This window comes from Phaethon aethereus (genome assembly GCF_964289735.1).
Source record: "Phaethon aethereus genome assembly, chromosome: 32".
Classification (NCBI taxonomy): Eukaryota; Metazoa; Chordata; class Aves; order Phaethontiformes; family Phaethontidae; genus Phaethon; species Phaethon aethereus.
In genome coordinates this window covers 31,864-46,422 of record NC_138608.1, presented here as the reverse complement: position 1 = coordinate 46,422, position 14,559 = coordinate 31,864, and the positions used below count along the sequence as shown (strand labels likewise).

Here is a 14,559-nt window from a genome sequence, read left to right as displayed (position 1 = left end):
CACCATCACCACCACCATCACCACGGTGAAGGTGTTTTGGGGCGTCCTCACTTTGGTCCGGGGCGTGGGGAGATGTGTTCTCTCCGTGCTCTCGTGGCACGATCCGTGCTCGTCCACGGCATGTCGTGATCTCGTGGCACGCACCCGATCCGCGGCATGATCTGCGCTGATCTGCTCCGTGGCACGATCCCGTCTTGCGGCACGAATCCGATCCAACCCATGGCACAGCCCGGTCGTGTGGCGGGATCCGTGCCAGTCTGAGCCGTGGCGTGATCTGATCTTGTTGCACGAATCTGATCCGATCCGTGGCACAATCCCATTTCACGGCACAGATTTGATAGGATCTCCTGGCATGAATCTGATCCGGTCCGTGGCACGATCCGATCTCCTGTAACGAATCCGATCTCATGGCGTAAAACTGACCCGACCACGTGGCACGAATCCCGTCTGACCCGTGGCACGGTCCGATCTCATGGCACAAGCCTGATCTCGTGGCGTGAATCCGATCCGATCTCGTGGCACAAATCTGATCCGATCCGTGGCACGATCCGGTCTCTTGGCACAAATCCGATCTGATCTCACGGCACAAATCTGCGCCGGTGGCTCTCCCCCCCCACGCCGTGCCACGGTGCCACCACGGCGGGGGGCAAACCGGCAACCAGACCGCGCCGCGGAGGGGGTGGCACACGGTGCCCGGTGCCTGACGGCATCTCCCGGCATTTTCTGGCAGGAGCCGGGAGGACGAGGACGCCATGGAGCAGGCGCGCCGGGTGCACGAGGAGGTGCGGCGGCGCCAGGAGCAGCAGCAGCAGCAGCAGCAGCAGCAGCAACAGCAGCAGCAGCAGCAAGTTTCGGCGGCGGCGGCGGCGCCCCAAGCCCAGAGCTCGCAGCCCCAGTCCTCCCAGTCCATGTTGGATCAGCAGCGGGAGATGGCCAGGAAGCGGGAGCAGGAACGGAGGCGCCGGGAAGCGGTGAGTGGGGAGCCGGGGTGACTCCTGCCGTGAGATCACCGGGGACGCTGAAAAACCCTCAGGGATGCTAAAAAAATCCCCTGGGAAGTCAAAAAATCTCCTGGGAAGCCAAAAACATTCCATGGGAAGCCAAAAAATCCCCTGGGAAATGAAAAAAATCCCCTGGGAAGCCAAACAATCCTCAGGGAAGTAAAAAAAAAAATCCCCAGGAAGTAAAAAAAAATCCTCTAAAAAGAGTCCCTGGAAAAGCAAAAAAATCCACAGGGATGCAGCAAAATCCTCGGGGATGTTGAAAAATTCCCAGAGGTGCTGAAAAATGCTCAGGAATGGTGAGAAATCTTTAGGGATGCCAAAAAATCCTTCGGGATGCTGACAAATGTCCAGGGATGCTAAAAAATCCCCTGAGATGTCAAGATATCCCTGGAGAAGCCAAAAAATCCACAGGAATCCACAGAAAATCCCTGGGGATGCTGAAAAATGCCCAGAGACACCAAAAAATCCCCTGGGATACTGAAAAATCCCCAGGGATGCAAAAAAAAAAATGCCCAGAAATACTAAAATTCCCTAGAGATCCCGAAAAATCTCTGGAGTTGCCAAAAAGTGTTTCTGGGGATGCCGAAAAAAGACCAGGAATGCCAAAAATATTCCCCGGGGATCCCAAGAATTTCCTGGGAATGCTGAAAAAAATCCCAGGGATGCTGAAAAATATCCTGGGAAAGCTAAAATGTCTGGGGAATGCCAAAAAAATCCTGGGAATGCTGAAAAAAATGTACAAATGCTGAAAGAAATCCTGGGAATGCTGAAAATCCCAGGCATGTTGAAAAAATTCTGGGAATGCCAAAATAAATCCTGGGAATGCCAAAAAAGTCCTGAGAGTGCTGAAAAAAATTCCTGGGAATGCTGAAAAAATCCTGGGAGTGGCAAAAACAATCCTGGGAATGCCAAAACAATCCCAGGGAATGCTGAAAAAATGCTGGGAAAGCTGAAAGAAATTCCAGGAATGGTAAAGAAAAATTTTGGGAATACTGAAAACAGTCTTAGGAATGGTAAAAGAGAATCCTGGGAATGCTGAAAAAAATGCTGGGAATTAAAAAAAATCCTGGGAACGGGAGAAAAATCCTGGGAAAAGTAAAAAAAAAATCCCAGGAATGCTGAAATAAAATGCTGGGAATGATGGGAAAAAGGCCAGGAATGCTCCAGAAATCCTGGGAATGCTGAAATAAAATCCTGGGCATGTGGAAAAAGTGCCAGGAATGGTAAATAAAAGCCCAGGAACGCTGAAAAAAACTCTGAATGGTAAAAAAAATCCTGGGAATGCGAAAAAAAATGCCAGGAATGCTGAAAAAAACCCGGGAATGCCAAAAAAAATGCCGGGAATGCCGGCGGATCCCGGCAAAGCCCTCACGCCCTCTTCCTTCTCCTTGCAGATGGCGGCGACGATCGACATGAATTTCCAGAGCGATTTGCTGGCGATTTTTGAGGAAAATCTCTTCTAGCGGCGCCGGAGCTTTTGGGGCCTTTTCCTGCGATTTTGACTCTTTCCGAAAGAAAAAAAAAAAAAAGGAAAAAAAAAAGAAAAATACACACACGAAACAAAAAATCCAACAAACAACAACAAAATCTCCTTTTTTTTTTTCTTTTTTTTGGTGGGTTTTGTTTTGTTTTTTTTTCACTCCCCCTTCCCATCCCCCGGGCAAAAAACCACAAAAAAAAACGACCAAAAAAACCACAAAAAAGGAAGGAAAAAAAAAGCAAAAAAAAAAAAAAAAAGCTTCGGACTCTCCGTTAAAAAGTGTTAAAATAAAATAAATTCCGGGATCGGGATCATCCCGCATGTCGCGACCGGCGCAGGGATCAGCGGCCTTACCCCTCCCCCCGCCCCCTTGGACTGCGGATTTTTGGGTTTTTTCCTACTTTTCCCTTTTTTTTCGCCCCCACACAAACCCCCAACACCGACAAATTCAAACTTCGGATCCCGGCGGAGAAACGCAACGAAACGAAAATTCAATCCGGAGACGAAACCGCCGGGAAAAAGGTGCCCCCTCCCCCGCATCGTCTGGATTTCTGGTTATTTTTGGTCTTATTTTTCACGAATTTGGGTTTGGTTTTTTTGGCGCGGCGAAACGGCGCGGCGGCGGCAAAACGAAATAAACCCGATTTTTTGGATGGGTTTTTTGGGGTTTTTTTTATTATTACTATTATTATTATTATTATTATTGTTATTTTTAATAATTTTTGGGGTGGTTTTTTTTTTTTTTTAGCATTTCGGGAGAAAATCGGGCGCCGGGAAAGGCGGGAAAAGGGGAGGCGGGGGAGGGGGAGGGCGAGGCGGGGGAGGGGCGCCGGGGCGGGGGGGAGGGGAGCGGAGCCACCCGGGGCCCAGCCCTGCCCCCCCGCTGCTTCCGGGCCCGTTCCTCCCCCTTTTTTCCTACTTTTTGTAAAATTTGCTTTTCTGCCTTTTTTCCCCCTTTTTTTCCTCCTTTTTGAAATATTTTCCTCTTTTTTCTCCTTTTTTCCTCCCTTTTTTCTTCCTTTCTTGATTTTTTATTTTATTTTTTTCTTTCTTCTCCTTCATTGATTTATTTTATTTCTCCTTTTTTCTTTCTTCTCCTTCATTCCTCTTTTCTCCTTTTCCTTTTGCTTCTTTTTCTCTTTTTTCCCTTTTTCCCTTTTTTCTTTTTTCCCTTTTTCCCTTTTTTCCCTTTTTCCCTTTTTCCCTTTTTTCTTTTTTCCCTTTTTCCCTTTTTTCCCTTTTTCCCTTTTTCCCTTTTTTCTTTTTCCCTTTTTCCCTTTTTCCCTTTTTTCCCTTTTTCCCTTTTTTCTTTTTTCCCTTTTTCCCTTTTTCCCTTTTTTCTTTTTCCCTTTTTCCCTTTTTTCCCTTTTTCCTTTTTCCTTTTTCCCTTTTTTCTTTTTTCCCTTTTTCCCTTTTTCTTTTTTCCCTTTTTCCCTTTTTTCCCTTTTTCCCTTTTTCCCTTTTTCCCCTTTTTCCCTTTTTTCCTTTTTCCCCTTTTTTCTCGCCTCTTTTTCCTCCTTTTTTGATTTTCCTCTGGTTTATTTTTTCCTTTTTTTTTTTCTTTCCTCCATTTTCCTTTTCCCCTCCTTTTTTTTCCCCCCCTCTCCTTTTTCCCCTCCCCCACCCCCCAGCACAGCCCAACCCCCCCCTTCCCTTTTTCCCACCGATCAGGGGCCAGCCCCTCCCCCACCGGTCCGGGATTGGGTGCCCCTCCCCCCGACCCCACATTCTGCCCCTTTCTCCCTTTTTACCCCCGAAAGCCGCCGGTTCCGTATTTTTTCTTACTTTTCCCGCTTTCCTTGGGTTGATTTTTTAAAAAAATAAGAAAAAATTCCAAAATAAAAATTTCATTGTAACAATCGTGCGAAATCTCCAGGTTTGGGGGTGGACGCTCCTCCCCCCAAGTAATTTTTATTATTATTAATATTATTCTAATTTTTTTTTGTTTCCTTCCCTCTCGGTGCCATAGCCCCTCCCCCACCCCGCCCCTCCCCCGGGCCCGGCCGGGAATAAACGCAGCTTTTTGGGTTTTTTACAAAAATCGCCCGGTTTTGCCCCATTTCTTTGACCCCCCTCCCCCCCCCCGGCGATGGGGATGCCGCTGCCTGGTGGGGGGAGGGGAGGGAGGTGCACCCATGGCGGGGGTTGGGAGCGGAGGGGGTGGGGGGCGGGGTGGCTGCCCATCCCCCGCTCGGGGTCGTCGTCCCCCCCCCCCCCCGGGTTGGATTTTTTTTTAATTACAGTTGAAAAAAACGAAAGTGAATTTGCAATTTGAAACGGGAAACGGCGCCTGGAACCTTCAAATCGAATCTGAAACCATAAATTTCGAGTCGGCCCTTTTGAAATTTCATTTTAGCTTTGGAGTTGAAATGTTGACATTTAATACCTCACGCTAAGAAGTTACGTTCGATGTATTAAAGATTAATTTTAACTTTAAAACTTTAACTTTAAAATTGATTAAATTAAAATTTCCTCTTTTCTATTTCAAAATTCAAATTTTATACTTTAAAAAATGCATTCCAACTTCAAAATTCAAGCATAAATTTTAATATTTCAGATTTCTATTTAAAATATAAATCATACTTTAAAATTTTAATTTTAAAATAAAATGTTTTACATTATAGATATAATTTTAAAATTATATTTTTAAAAACATTTAAAACGAAATTTTCACATTTTCCATTTTTTTCAATGGAATTTTAAAGGGTTTTTTTATATTTGCTTTTAGCTTCCCATTTGAAATGTAATTTTAACTTCAAATTTGAAAATCAACTTTGGGATCTTAAAAGTTTAATGGAAAACTTAAAACTGACGACAAAACTTTTTAAACTTTCGATTTAAAATTGCAATTTTCAATTTTTATTGCCCTTTGCCGCCCTCGGGGCTGCAAAATCAAGTGAATTCGAAGAAATTCTGGATGACAAAGGATCCGGTTGTAGAAATTACAGAAATTGTTAGAAATTATTAGAATTTGTAATAAATTAAGGTAGATTTTTCTAAATTATTATAAATTCTTAACCCGGGAGCGCTCAGAACTGGCCGGTTCCTCAGGGGCCTCTGGTCCCCTCAACCCCTCCCCCACCCGGCATGGGCGGGGCCTCACAGCAATGGTGGGGGAGGGGAAAAAAGGGGGGAAAAGGGAAAAAAGTTTTAACTAGCCCCCCCCGAAAAAGGGGGAAGATGTAAGAAAGGAGAAAAAAAAGGTTAAAAAAAAAGGTAAAAGGTTAAAAACGGCTAAAGAGGTAAAAAAAAGCCAAAAAGGGAAACGGCAAAAAAAGGTCAAAAGGGGAAAAAAAAGGGGGGGGGAGGGGAAAAAAGTTTGAAAAGGGCAAAAAGAAAAAAAGGGGGGAAAAAGGAGGGAAAAGGCAAAAGCAAAAAAAAAAAGGCAAAAAAGGCAAAAAAAAAGGCCAGAGCGGCAAAAAATGCGAATGGGGGAAAAAGGGCGAAAAAAGGCGAAAGAGAAAAGAGGGAAAAAAGGCCCAAAAAGGCCCAAAACCGGGAAAAAAGGGCAAAACCAGAACCGCGAGGTTCCCCTCCCCCCGGGAGGCGTGGCCGGAGGGGGCGGGTCCCCTCACGCGCAGCCCCTTTTTCTCCCCTCCCCCCGCGCTCCCATTGGCTGCTGCCCGGCCGGCACCGCCCCCTGCGCCCTCCCCCGCGCGCCCGGCGTCGACCAATGGGCGGGAGGGGGCGGGGCCGCACGCGGCGGAGCTCGGGCGGGAGGAGGAAGCGGCGCGAGAAGGTCGGGCCGGGGGCGGGCGGTGACGGGGACCCCGGTGTCGCGACACCCCCGGTGACAGGGGCCCGCGGTGACAGGGCCACTGACGTGGCAGGGACCCCCCCCTTGTCGCGATAGCCCGGTGACTGGCGACGGGGACACCCCGGTGGGGGGTCCCTCGGTGACAAGGACACCCCCTCCCGCCCCGTTGTCGTGACATCCCGGTGACTGGTGACAGGATCCCCCGGTGACGGGGACACCCCTGTGTCACGACAGCCCGGTGACGGGTGACAGGGACACCCTGTTGTCGGCACACCCCAAGGACAAGGCGCCCCCCCCAGGATCGGGACCCCCCCGGTGACACGGACCCCCCGTGACGGGTCACCCCGGGGCTGAGACATGGTGGTGACGGGGCCACCCTGACGGTGACACCCTGGTGACGGTGACACCCTGGTGACGGTGACATCCTGGTGACACACCCGCCCAGGAACGGGCCACCGTGGGGACGACGGGGCCACCCCGGTGACGGGGCCACCCCCGTGACATGGCACCATCCTGGCCATGGGGCCACCTTGATGCTGGGGCCACCATGGCGACGTGGCCGCCCTGGTGACGGGGCCACCGTGGGGATGGGGCCACCATGGGGGTGGGACACCCTGGTGACAGCCCGCCTTGGTGACGTGGCCACCCTAGTGATGGGGCCACCATGGGGGTGGGACACCACGGTTCTGGGCCACCAAGGTGACATGGGACCTTGGTGATGGGGCCACCATGGGGGTGGGACACCACGGTTCTGGGCCACCAAGGTGACATGGGACCTTGGTGATGGGGCCACCATGGGGGTGGGGCATCTTGGTGACATGGCACCTTGGTGACGGGGCCACCCTGGTGATGGGGCCACCCTCGGGATGGGGCCACCATGGCCACGTGGCACCCTGGTGCCGGGACCCCCTGGTGACACGGCCACCATGGGGATGGGCCACCCTAGTGATGGGGCCACCGCGGGGATGGGGCCGCCCGGTGACATGGCCACCCCGGTGACACAGTGCCCCCCCCAGGTGACGCGGCCCCCCGCCATGCTCCTGTCCCTCTGCTCGCTGCTGCTGGCCCCCACCCGGCTGCTGCTGGCCCTCCGGCGCCTGGTGGCCCGGCTGGGGGTGATGGTGGCCGCGGTGGCCACGGGGGTGGCCTACGGGCTGGGGTGGCTTGGGGTGCTGCTGCTGCGCCGGGGACCCCGAGGGACCTTCTGGTGGCGGGTGAGGGACCGGCCCCCCCCCGGCTTGGCCGATGGCACTTTTGGGGAGCACCAACACCTGCACCTCAAGGTGGGGGGGGCCGGGGGGGCCTTGTGGGGCTCGGGGGTGACTTCTGGGGTGTTTGGGGGGGCCGGGGGGGGGCTTGGGGGTCAGGGGGGGCTTTTGGAGGGGGTGTTGGGGGACTTCGGGGGGGCCTGGGGGGTGTCTTGGGGGTCGGGGGGCGGATTTTGGGGGGTCATGAGGGATCGGGGGACCCGGGGGGGTCTTGGGGGGGGGCCTGGGTGGTCTTGGGGGTGAGTGGGATTTTGGGGGGGCCTTGGCAGGCTCAGGAGGGTTTTGGGGGGTCAGGGGGCTTTTGGGGGGGTCTTGGGGGGCTGGGGGGACTCAGGGGGTCTTGAGGAGCTGGGGGTGGACTTGGGGGGCTGGGGGGGCCCAAGTGGGGACCTGCTGGTGGGACAACTTGGAGGGCTCCATGTGATCTGCAGGGGTGGGGGGAGGAATTGGGGGTCTGGAGAGGGGGGTTATGGGTGGGGAGGGGGGTGGGTTTGGGGTGGGGGCACCCCACTGACCCCCCCTCCCCCTCAGGACTCGGGGCTGCGGCTCCACTACGTCACCCGGGGTCCCACCACGGCCCCATTGATGCTGCTCCTCCACGGCTTCCCCCAAAACTGGTGGGTGCCACCCAAGTGCCACCCCCACCCCTGCATCACCACCACCACCATCATCATCATCATCATCATCTTCTTCCTCCTGCCCCCAGGTTCTGCTGGAGGCATCTGCTACAGGAGTTCGGCACCAGGTACCGGGTGGTGGCCCTGGATCTTCCGGGTCACGGAGCTTCCGAGAAGCCACCAGGCAAGGACAGCTACCGGCTGGAGGTCCTCCTGGAGCACCTCCGCCAGGTCATCGAGACCCTGGGGACACCCAACGGGCAGGGGGAGGTGACGGCGGCCACCGGTGCCGCCGTGGCATCCCCCAAGTGCATCTTGGTGGGACATGACTGGGGCGGACTTCTCGCCTGGGAGTTTGCCTCCAGCCACCCAGCCATGGTGGAGAAGTTGGTCATCATGGATGCTCCTCACCGGGCCGTCATGGCAGGTAACGGGTGGCTTTGGGGGAACAGGGTGGGGCACCCGGGGCTGGATCAGGCCATCGGGTGGCACCTCTTGTGGCCATGCCGTGGATGGCTGCTAGTTCTCATGGAGATGTGGTGGAGTTCCACCTCCTGTGGTGGCATGGCCTGGCCGCGACATGCTACCATGGTACCGATGGGTGCCGTCTCTCATGGCCATGCCATCAGCTGCCATCTCATGGCCATGCCACTGGGTGTCCCCTCTCACGGCCATGCCCTTGGGTGCCGTATCTCCTGGCTGCGCCGTGCCGCCACAGTGCCGTTGGGTGCCATTTGTCATGGCTGTGCCATGCCACCACAGTACCATTGGGTGCCACCTCTCATGGCCACACAGTTGGGTGCCATCGCTCATAGCCATGCCATTGGGTGCCATCTCATGGCCATGCCATTGGGTGCCATCTCCAATGGCCATACTTTTGGGTGCCGTCTCTCATGGTGATACCATTGGGTGCCGCGAGAGATTGTGGTGGTGCCGCCAGGTACCGTCCCCACCCCACGGCCGGGTCTGGGACCCCTGCGGCGGCCGCTGACACCGGTGTCCCTCTCCCCGGCGCAGGTTTCACCGCCAGCCACCCCTCCCAGCTCCTCCGCTCCAGCTACATCTTCCTCTTCCAGCTGCCCTGGCTGCCCGAGCTCCTCCTCTCCTTGGCGGACTTTGAGGTGAGACGCCATCCCCACGTCCCCGTGTCCCCGCCGTGTCCCCGTGGCCGTTCCCTGCCACCTTCTGCACCTCCCCCACCCAAGAACTTCCTCAAGAACTACTTGAGGAGAAAAAACCAAGCCCAAGGCGTGGGCCGAGGTCACTTGTCACCCGTTTCGGGGCGGTGGCCTCATCCAGACCTCCCGTCCTCCTCCCTGGTGACCCCGCAGCTGGTGAAGACCAGCCTGACGGGACGGTGGACGGGGATCCGGAACCCGGCGCGGCGGTTGACCGAGGAGGAGGTGGACGCCTACCTCTACAGCCTCTCCCAGCCGGGGGGGTTGACCCCCCCCATCCACTACTACCGCAACCTCTTCCGGTAGGTGGGGGGTGGGGGGGCACCTGGGTTTGGGGTGTCAAGGGTGGGTGGCTCGGGTTGGGTGCTCTTGGGTTGGGTGTTGTGGATTGGGTGCTCCTGGTTGGGGTGCTGGTGTTGGTGGGATCCCACTGAGGTGCTCCTGTTGGAGATGATCCCAGTTGGGTGCTGTTGGGCTGGGTGCTCTTGGGTTGGGTGCTGGTGTTGGTGGGGTCCCATTGAGGTGCTCCCATTTGGGATGATCCCAGTTGGGTGCTCGTGGGCTGGGTGCTGTTGGGCTGGGTGCTCTTGGGTTGGGTGCTGGTGTTGGTGGGGTCCCATTGAGGTGCTCCTGTTGGGGATGATCCCAGTTGGGTGCTGTTGGGTTGGGTGCTCTTGGGCTGGGTGCTGTTAGGCTGGGTGCTGGTGTTGGTGGGGTCCCATTTGGGTGCTCCCATTTGGGATGATCCCAGTTGGGTGTTCTTGGGCTGGGTGCTCTTGGGTTGGGTGTTGTGGGTTGGGTGCTCCTTGGGGTGCTGGTGTTGGTGGGGTCCCACTGAGGTGGCCCCGTTTGGGATGACCCCATAGGGATGCTCTTGTTTGGGTGCTCCCTTTTTGGGTGCCCCCATCTGGGATGATCCCATTGGGGTGCTCCTGTTTTGGGGTGCTCCCACTGAGGATGATCCCATCAAGGTGTCCCAGTTGGGGTGCTCTCTTTTGGGGTGCTGCCATTTGGGTGCCCCCATTTCGGATGCTTCTATTGGGGTGCTCCCTTTAGGGGTGCTCCCATCGGGTCGCTCCTTTTTGGGGTGCTCCATTTTAGGGTGCCCCCATTGGGGAACCCCCACTTTGGGGTGCTCCCATTGAGGGAGCCCCAACTGGGTCCTCCATTTGGGTGCTGCCTTTGGGTGCCACCCCAAAAAGGTCCGACCCCCCTCCTCCCCCACCCCCAGGGACACCCCGATCCCCCGTGAGCCCCCTCCGCCCCCCACCCTCCTGCTGTGGGGCACCCACGACGCCTTCCTGGACGCCCGCCTGGCACCCTGCCTGCACCGCTGCCTGTGCCCCGCTGCCCGCCTCTGCCTGCTGCCCGGCGCCAGCCATTGGCTGCCCGAGGACCAGCCCCGCCCCCTCGCCCACCTGCTGAGCGACTTCCTGGGTGGGGGCGACCAGCACCCATAGTGGCACCCATGGGTGCTCCCCACCGTGGGGAGGGAGGGGGCAGGTTGTGGAGGGGAGCTGGGAAAGGGGGGGCGGGTTGGGGTGTCCTCAACATCTGGGTGAGGACCCCGGGGGCTGGGGGGACCTCAAAAGCTGGGTGGGGGCGGCGGTGGTTGGGTGGGGACCCCAACATCTGGTTGAGGGCCCCAACATCTGGATGAGGACCTCAGCACCTGGGTGGGGACCCCAACGTCTGGGTGAGGACCGTGGTGGTGGGGTGGGGACCCCATGCCCAGGCAGGGGGACCCCGACATCTGGCCGTGGACCACAACATCTGGAGGGGGCTGGGGCCTGCGGCCGGGGGATCCCAACATCTGGATGCCAACTCCACGTCCGGCTGGAGACTCCCAACATCTGGGTGGGGAGGAGGGTGCTCGGGTGGGGACCCCCACATCTGTATGGGGGCCCCAGCATCTGGGGGCGCCCCGGGGTCCGGGCGCTGCCCCCTGCTCCCATGCACCCTGAATAAAGTTGGGTGTCGGCCGCAGGTGGGTGCTGTTGGGGGAGGGGACCCGGGTGTCCGGGGGTGGGGGGAGGGGTGGGTTTCAGGAGATCCAAGGAGATGTGGGGGCCAGGGGGTGGGTGCTGCACCCACAGGGGACGGTGCCGGCACCCATGGGGCATTGCAGGCACCAGTGCCCGTTCCTGGGTGCCAGCACCCATGGGTGCCAGCGCCGACCCCAGGCACTACTGCCAGTTCCCAGGTGCGGGTGCTGGCACCCATGGGTGCTGTCCTGGCAATGGCACCCATGGGTGCCAGTTCCCGGGTGCCAGAGGCAGCATCCATGGGTGCCAGTGCCATTGCCAGCCCCCATGGGTGCCATTCTCGACCCTGGGTGCCAGAGCCAGCACCCATGGGTGCCGGTTCCCCGGTGCCATTGCCAGCACCCAGGGGTGCCGGTGCAGTTGCCGGGGCCGCTGCCGGCACCCATGGGTGCCAGCGCCCGGCCGAGCCTCAGGAACGTCCCCGATCGCTTTTTTTTCATTTGGGTTTTTTTGGGGCCAGAACCAGAAAAACCCGCCGGGGTGGGGGCGGGGCGGGGCCCGGCCGCTGGGTCCCCCCGGTGGGGGCGGGGGTGGGGGCGGGGGTGGGGGCGGGGCGGGGCCCGGCCGCTGGGTCCCCCCGCTCGGGGCCCCCGCGCTGCAGCTGCTGCCAGCGGGGGGGGAGGGGGCAACAGCTGCACGCCCCTCCCCCACCCTGCGGGGACCCAGCGGCCGGGGGAGGGGCCCGGGGGGGGCGGGGGGGGGGAGAGGGGGGCGGGGGGCTGAGCACCCCCGCGGGTGGGACCCACAGCTCGTCCCCGGTGGGTGATGGGGGTCCTGGTCCAGGGGCCGGTCCCAGTCCCCTCCCGTGGGGGTGGGTCTCGTCCCGAGTGGGTCCGTGGGTCCCGTCCCGGGTGAGAACGTGGCTGCCATCACGGGTGGGGCCGTGGGTCCCTGTCCCGGCTGGGTCCCTGGGGCTCACACCCCCCCCGTGGGGGTGGGTCCCGTCACGAGTGGGTCCGTGGATCCCGTCCCGGGTGAGAACGTGGCTGCCATCACGGGTGGGGCCGTGGGTCCCTGTCCCGGCTGGGTCCCTGGGGCTCACACCCCCCCCGTGGGGGTGGGTCCCGTCACTGCTGGGTCAGTGGGTCCCGGTCCCGAGTGGGTCCGTGGGGTGCTCGCTCCCCCCCCCGAGCCCGCCCCGACGCCGAAGGGGCGTGTCCGCGTGGAGGCGTGTCCAGCCCCTCCGCCCCGTGGGCGTGTCCGATTTTGGGGTGGGGGGGTGGGGGCGGGGCGTGTCCCCGGTACCGGCGGGGTCGGCGGCTCCGTCTAGCGGGGCCGGAGTGGGGCTGAGCCGGGCCTGGCTGGGCCGGGCCCCACCGCCATGGGCCGGGGGGGGGGCCCGTGGGGGGCGGGGGGCGCCCCGTGGGGGGTCCCGGCGCTGCTGCTGCTGCTGCGACTCGGGGCGGCCTCAGGTGAGCGGGGATGGGGGGGCGGGCTGAGCCGGGCTTAACCGGGCCGGGAGTAACGGGGAGCGTGGGGGGCGGAGGCGGGGGGCCCGGGGCTGAGCCGAGCCGAGCCGAGCCGAGTTGAGCCGAGTTAAACCGAACCGAGCTGAGTTGCGCCGAGTTAAACCGAGTTCAGCCGAACCGAGCTGAGTTAAGCCGAGGTAAACGGAGTTAAAACAAGCTAAGACGAACCGAGCTGAGTTAAGCCGAGTTAAACCGAACCGAGACGAGTTAAACCGAGTTAAGCCGAACCGGGCTGAGTTAAGCCGAGTTAAACCGAGCTGAGCCGAACCGAGCCGAGTTAAGCCGAGTCGAATCGAACCGGGATGAACTGGGCTGAGTCGAGACTAACGGGGCCGAGCTAAGACTAACGGAGTTAAGCGGGGCCGGGCCGGGGGGGAGCCCACCCGGTTTAGCCGCGGTTTAGTCCCGGTTGATGCTGGGGGCAGCCCGGGGTGGGGGAGGGGCGGCGCGGCCTCAGTTTGGCGGAAAAAGTTTGGAGGGGGGGGAGGGGCGGAACCGGGACTAAACCGGGTCTGAGCCCGGCCCGCGCGCAGCCGGGGGGGGGGAGGGGGGGAAATCCCGGTGCCGGGGGGGGAGGGGGAGGTTGGCGGGACCGTGGGAACGCGGGGACGGGCGGGGGGGAGGGGCCTGAGGAGAGAAGGGGGCATCGGGAGGGGGGGAGGGGCCGGGCCGTGGGAACGGGGCTGGGGGGGGGAGGGGGGGGGGCAGCGATTTGGGGGCGCGGGGCCGGGATGCGGGGGGGAGGGGCCCGCGAGTGGGGGCAGCGGCGGGGGTGGCGCGCAGCGCGCGCGCAGCGCACGGGACCACGCGCGTGCGAGGGGCGTGCAACGGCCCCGGGCGTGCGCGTGCAGCGCGGGGGGCGCAGCGAGCGCGCAGTGCGCGTGCACAGGGCGCAGCGAGCGCGCAGTGCACAGGTATGGGGGGTGCAGTGAGTGTGCAACACCCAAGCGTGGGGCGCAGTGAGCGCGCAGTGCACGAGCACGGGGCGCAGTGAGCGTGCAACGCACGAGCACGGGGCGCAGTGAGCGTGCAAGGCACAGGGTGCAATGAGCGCGCAGTGAGCAAGCGACACAAGCACGGGGCGCAGCGAGCATGCAGCAAGCGTGCAACGCACAAGCGTGGGGCACAGTGAGTGCAGTGAGCGTGCAGTGAGCGTGCAGCGCACAAGCGCAGGGCGCAGTGAGCGTGCACGGGGCGCAGTGAGCGTGCAACGCACAAGCACGGGGCACAGCGAGCGTGCAGTGAGCGTGCACAGGGTGCAGTGAGCGTGCAGCGCACAAGCGCGGGGCGCAGTGAGCGTGCACGGGGTGCAGTGAGCATGCAGCGCACAAGTGCGGGGCGCAGTGAGCGCGCAGTGAGCATGCAGCGAGCATGCACGGGGCGCAGCGAGCGTGCACGGGGCGCAGCAAGTGTGCAGTGAGCGTGCACGGGGTGCAGTGAGCATGCAGCACACAAGCACAGGGCGCAGTGAGCGTGCATCGAGCATGCACGGGACGCAGTGAGCGTGCAGCGCACAAGCACGGGGCGCAGCGAGCGCGCAGTGAGCGTGCAGTGAGCGTGCACAGGACGCAGTGAGCGTGCACAGGGCGCAGTGAGCGTGCAGTGAGCGTGCATGGGACGCAGCGAGCGCGCAGTGAGCGTGCAGTGAGCGTGCACAGGACGCAGTGAGCGTGCACAGGGCGCAGTGAGCGTGCAGTGAGCGTGCACGGGACGCAGCGAGCGCGCAGTGAGCGTGCAGTGA

At 59.6% G+C, this 14,559-nt stretch overlaps 2 protein-coding genes across 2 annotated transcripts in view; both read left to right on the top strand.

Annotated features, from left to right (window-relative positions):
* BRD4 (bromodomain containing 4) overlaps nt 1-4,334 on the top strand; it is a gene marked incomplete at its 5' end in the record, with an annotated part of 44,277 nt that extends 39,943 nt beyond the window's left edge. Inside the window, 2 exons of the mRNA XM_082012204.1 lie at nt 731-971; nt 2,399-4,334. Coding sequence (XP_081868330.1) covers nt 731-971; nt 2,399-2,467 — 310 coding nt within the window. The 3' untranslated portion in view covers nt 2,468-4,334. The remainder of the gene's footprint in view (nt 1-730; nt 972-2,398) is intronic.
* A 2,773-nt stretch (nt 4,335-7,107) lies between these two features.
* EPHX3 (epoxide hydrolase 3) lies at nt 7,108-10,764 on the top strand (the record flags this gene model as incomplete). The annotated part of the gene is made up of 6 exons (XM_082012144.1): nt 7,108-7,524; nt 8,041-8,126; nt 8,216-8,553; nt 9,144-9,247; nt 9,458-9,606; nt 10,536-10,764. 6 exons carry the CDS (start codon nt 7,108-7,110, stop codon nt 10,762-10,764), a joined length of 1,323 nt encoding a protein of 440 aa, XP_081868270.1.
* Between the last annotated feature and the right edge of the window lie 3,795 nt (nt 10,765-14,559).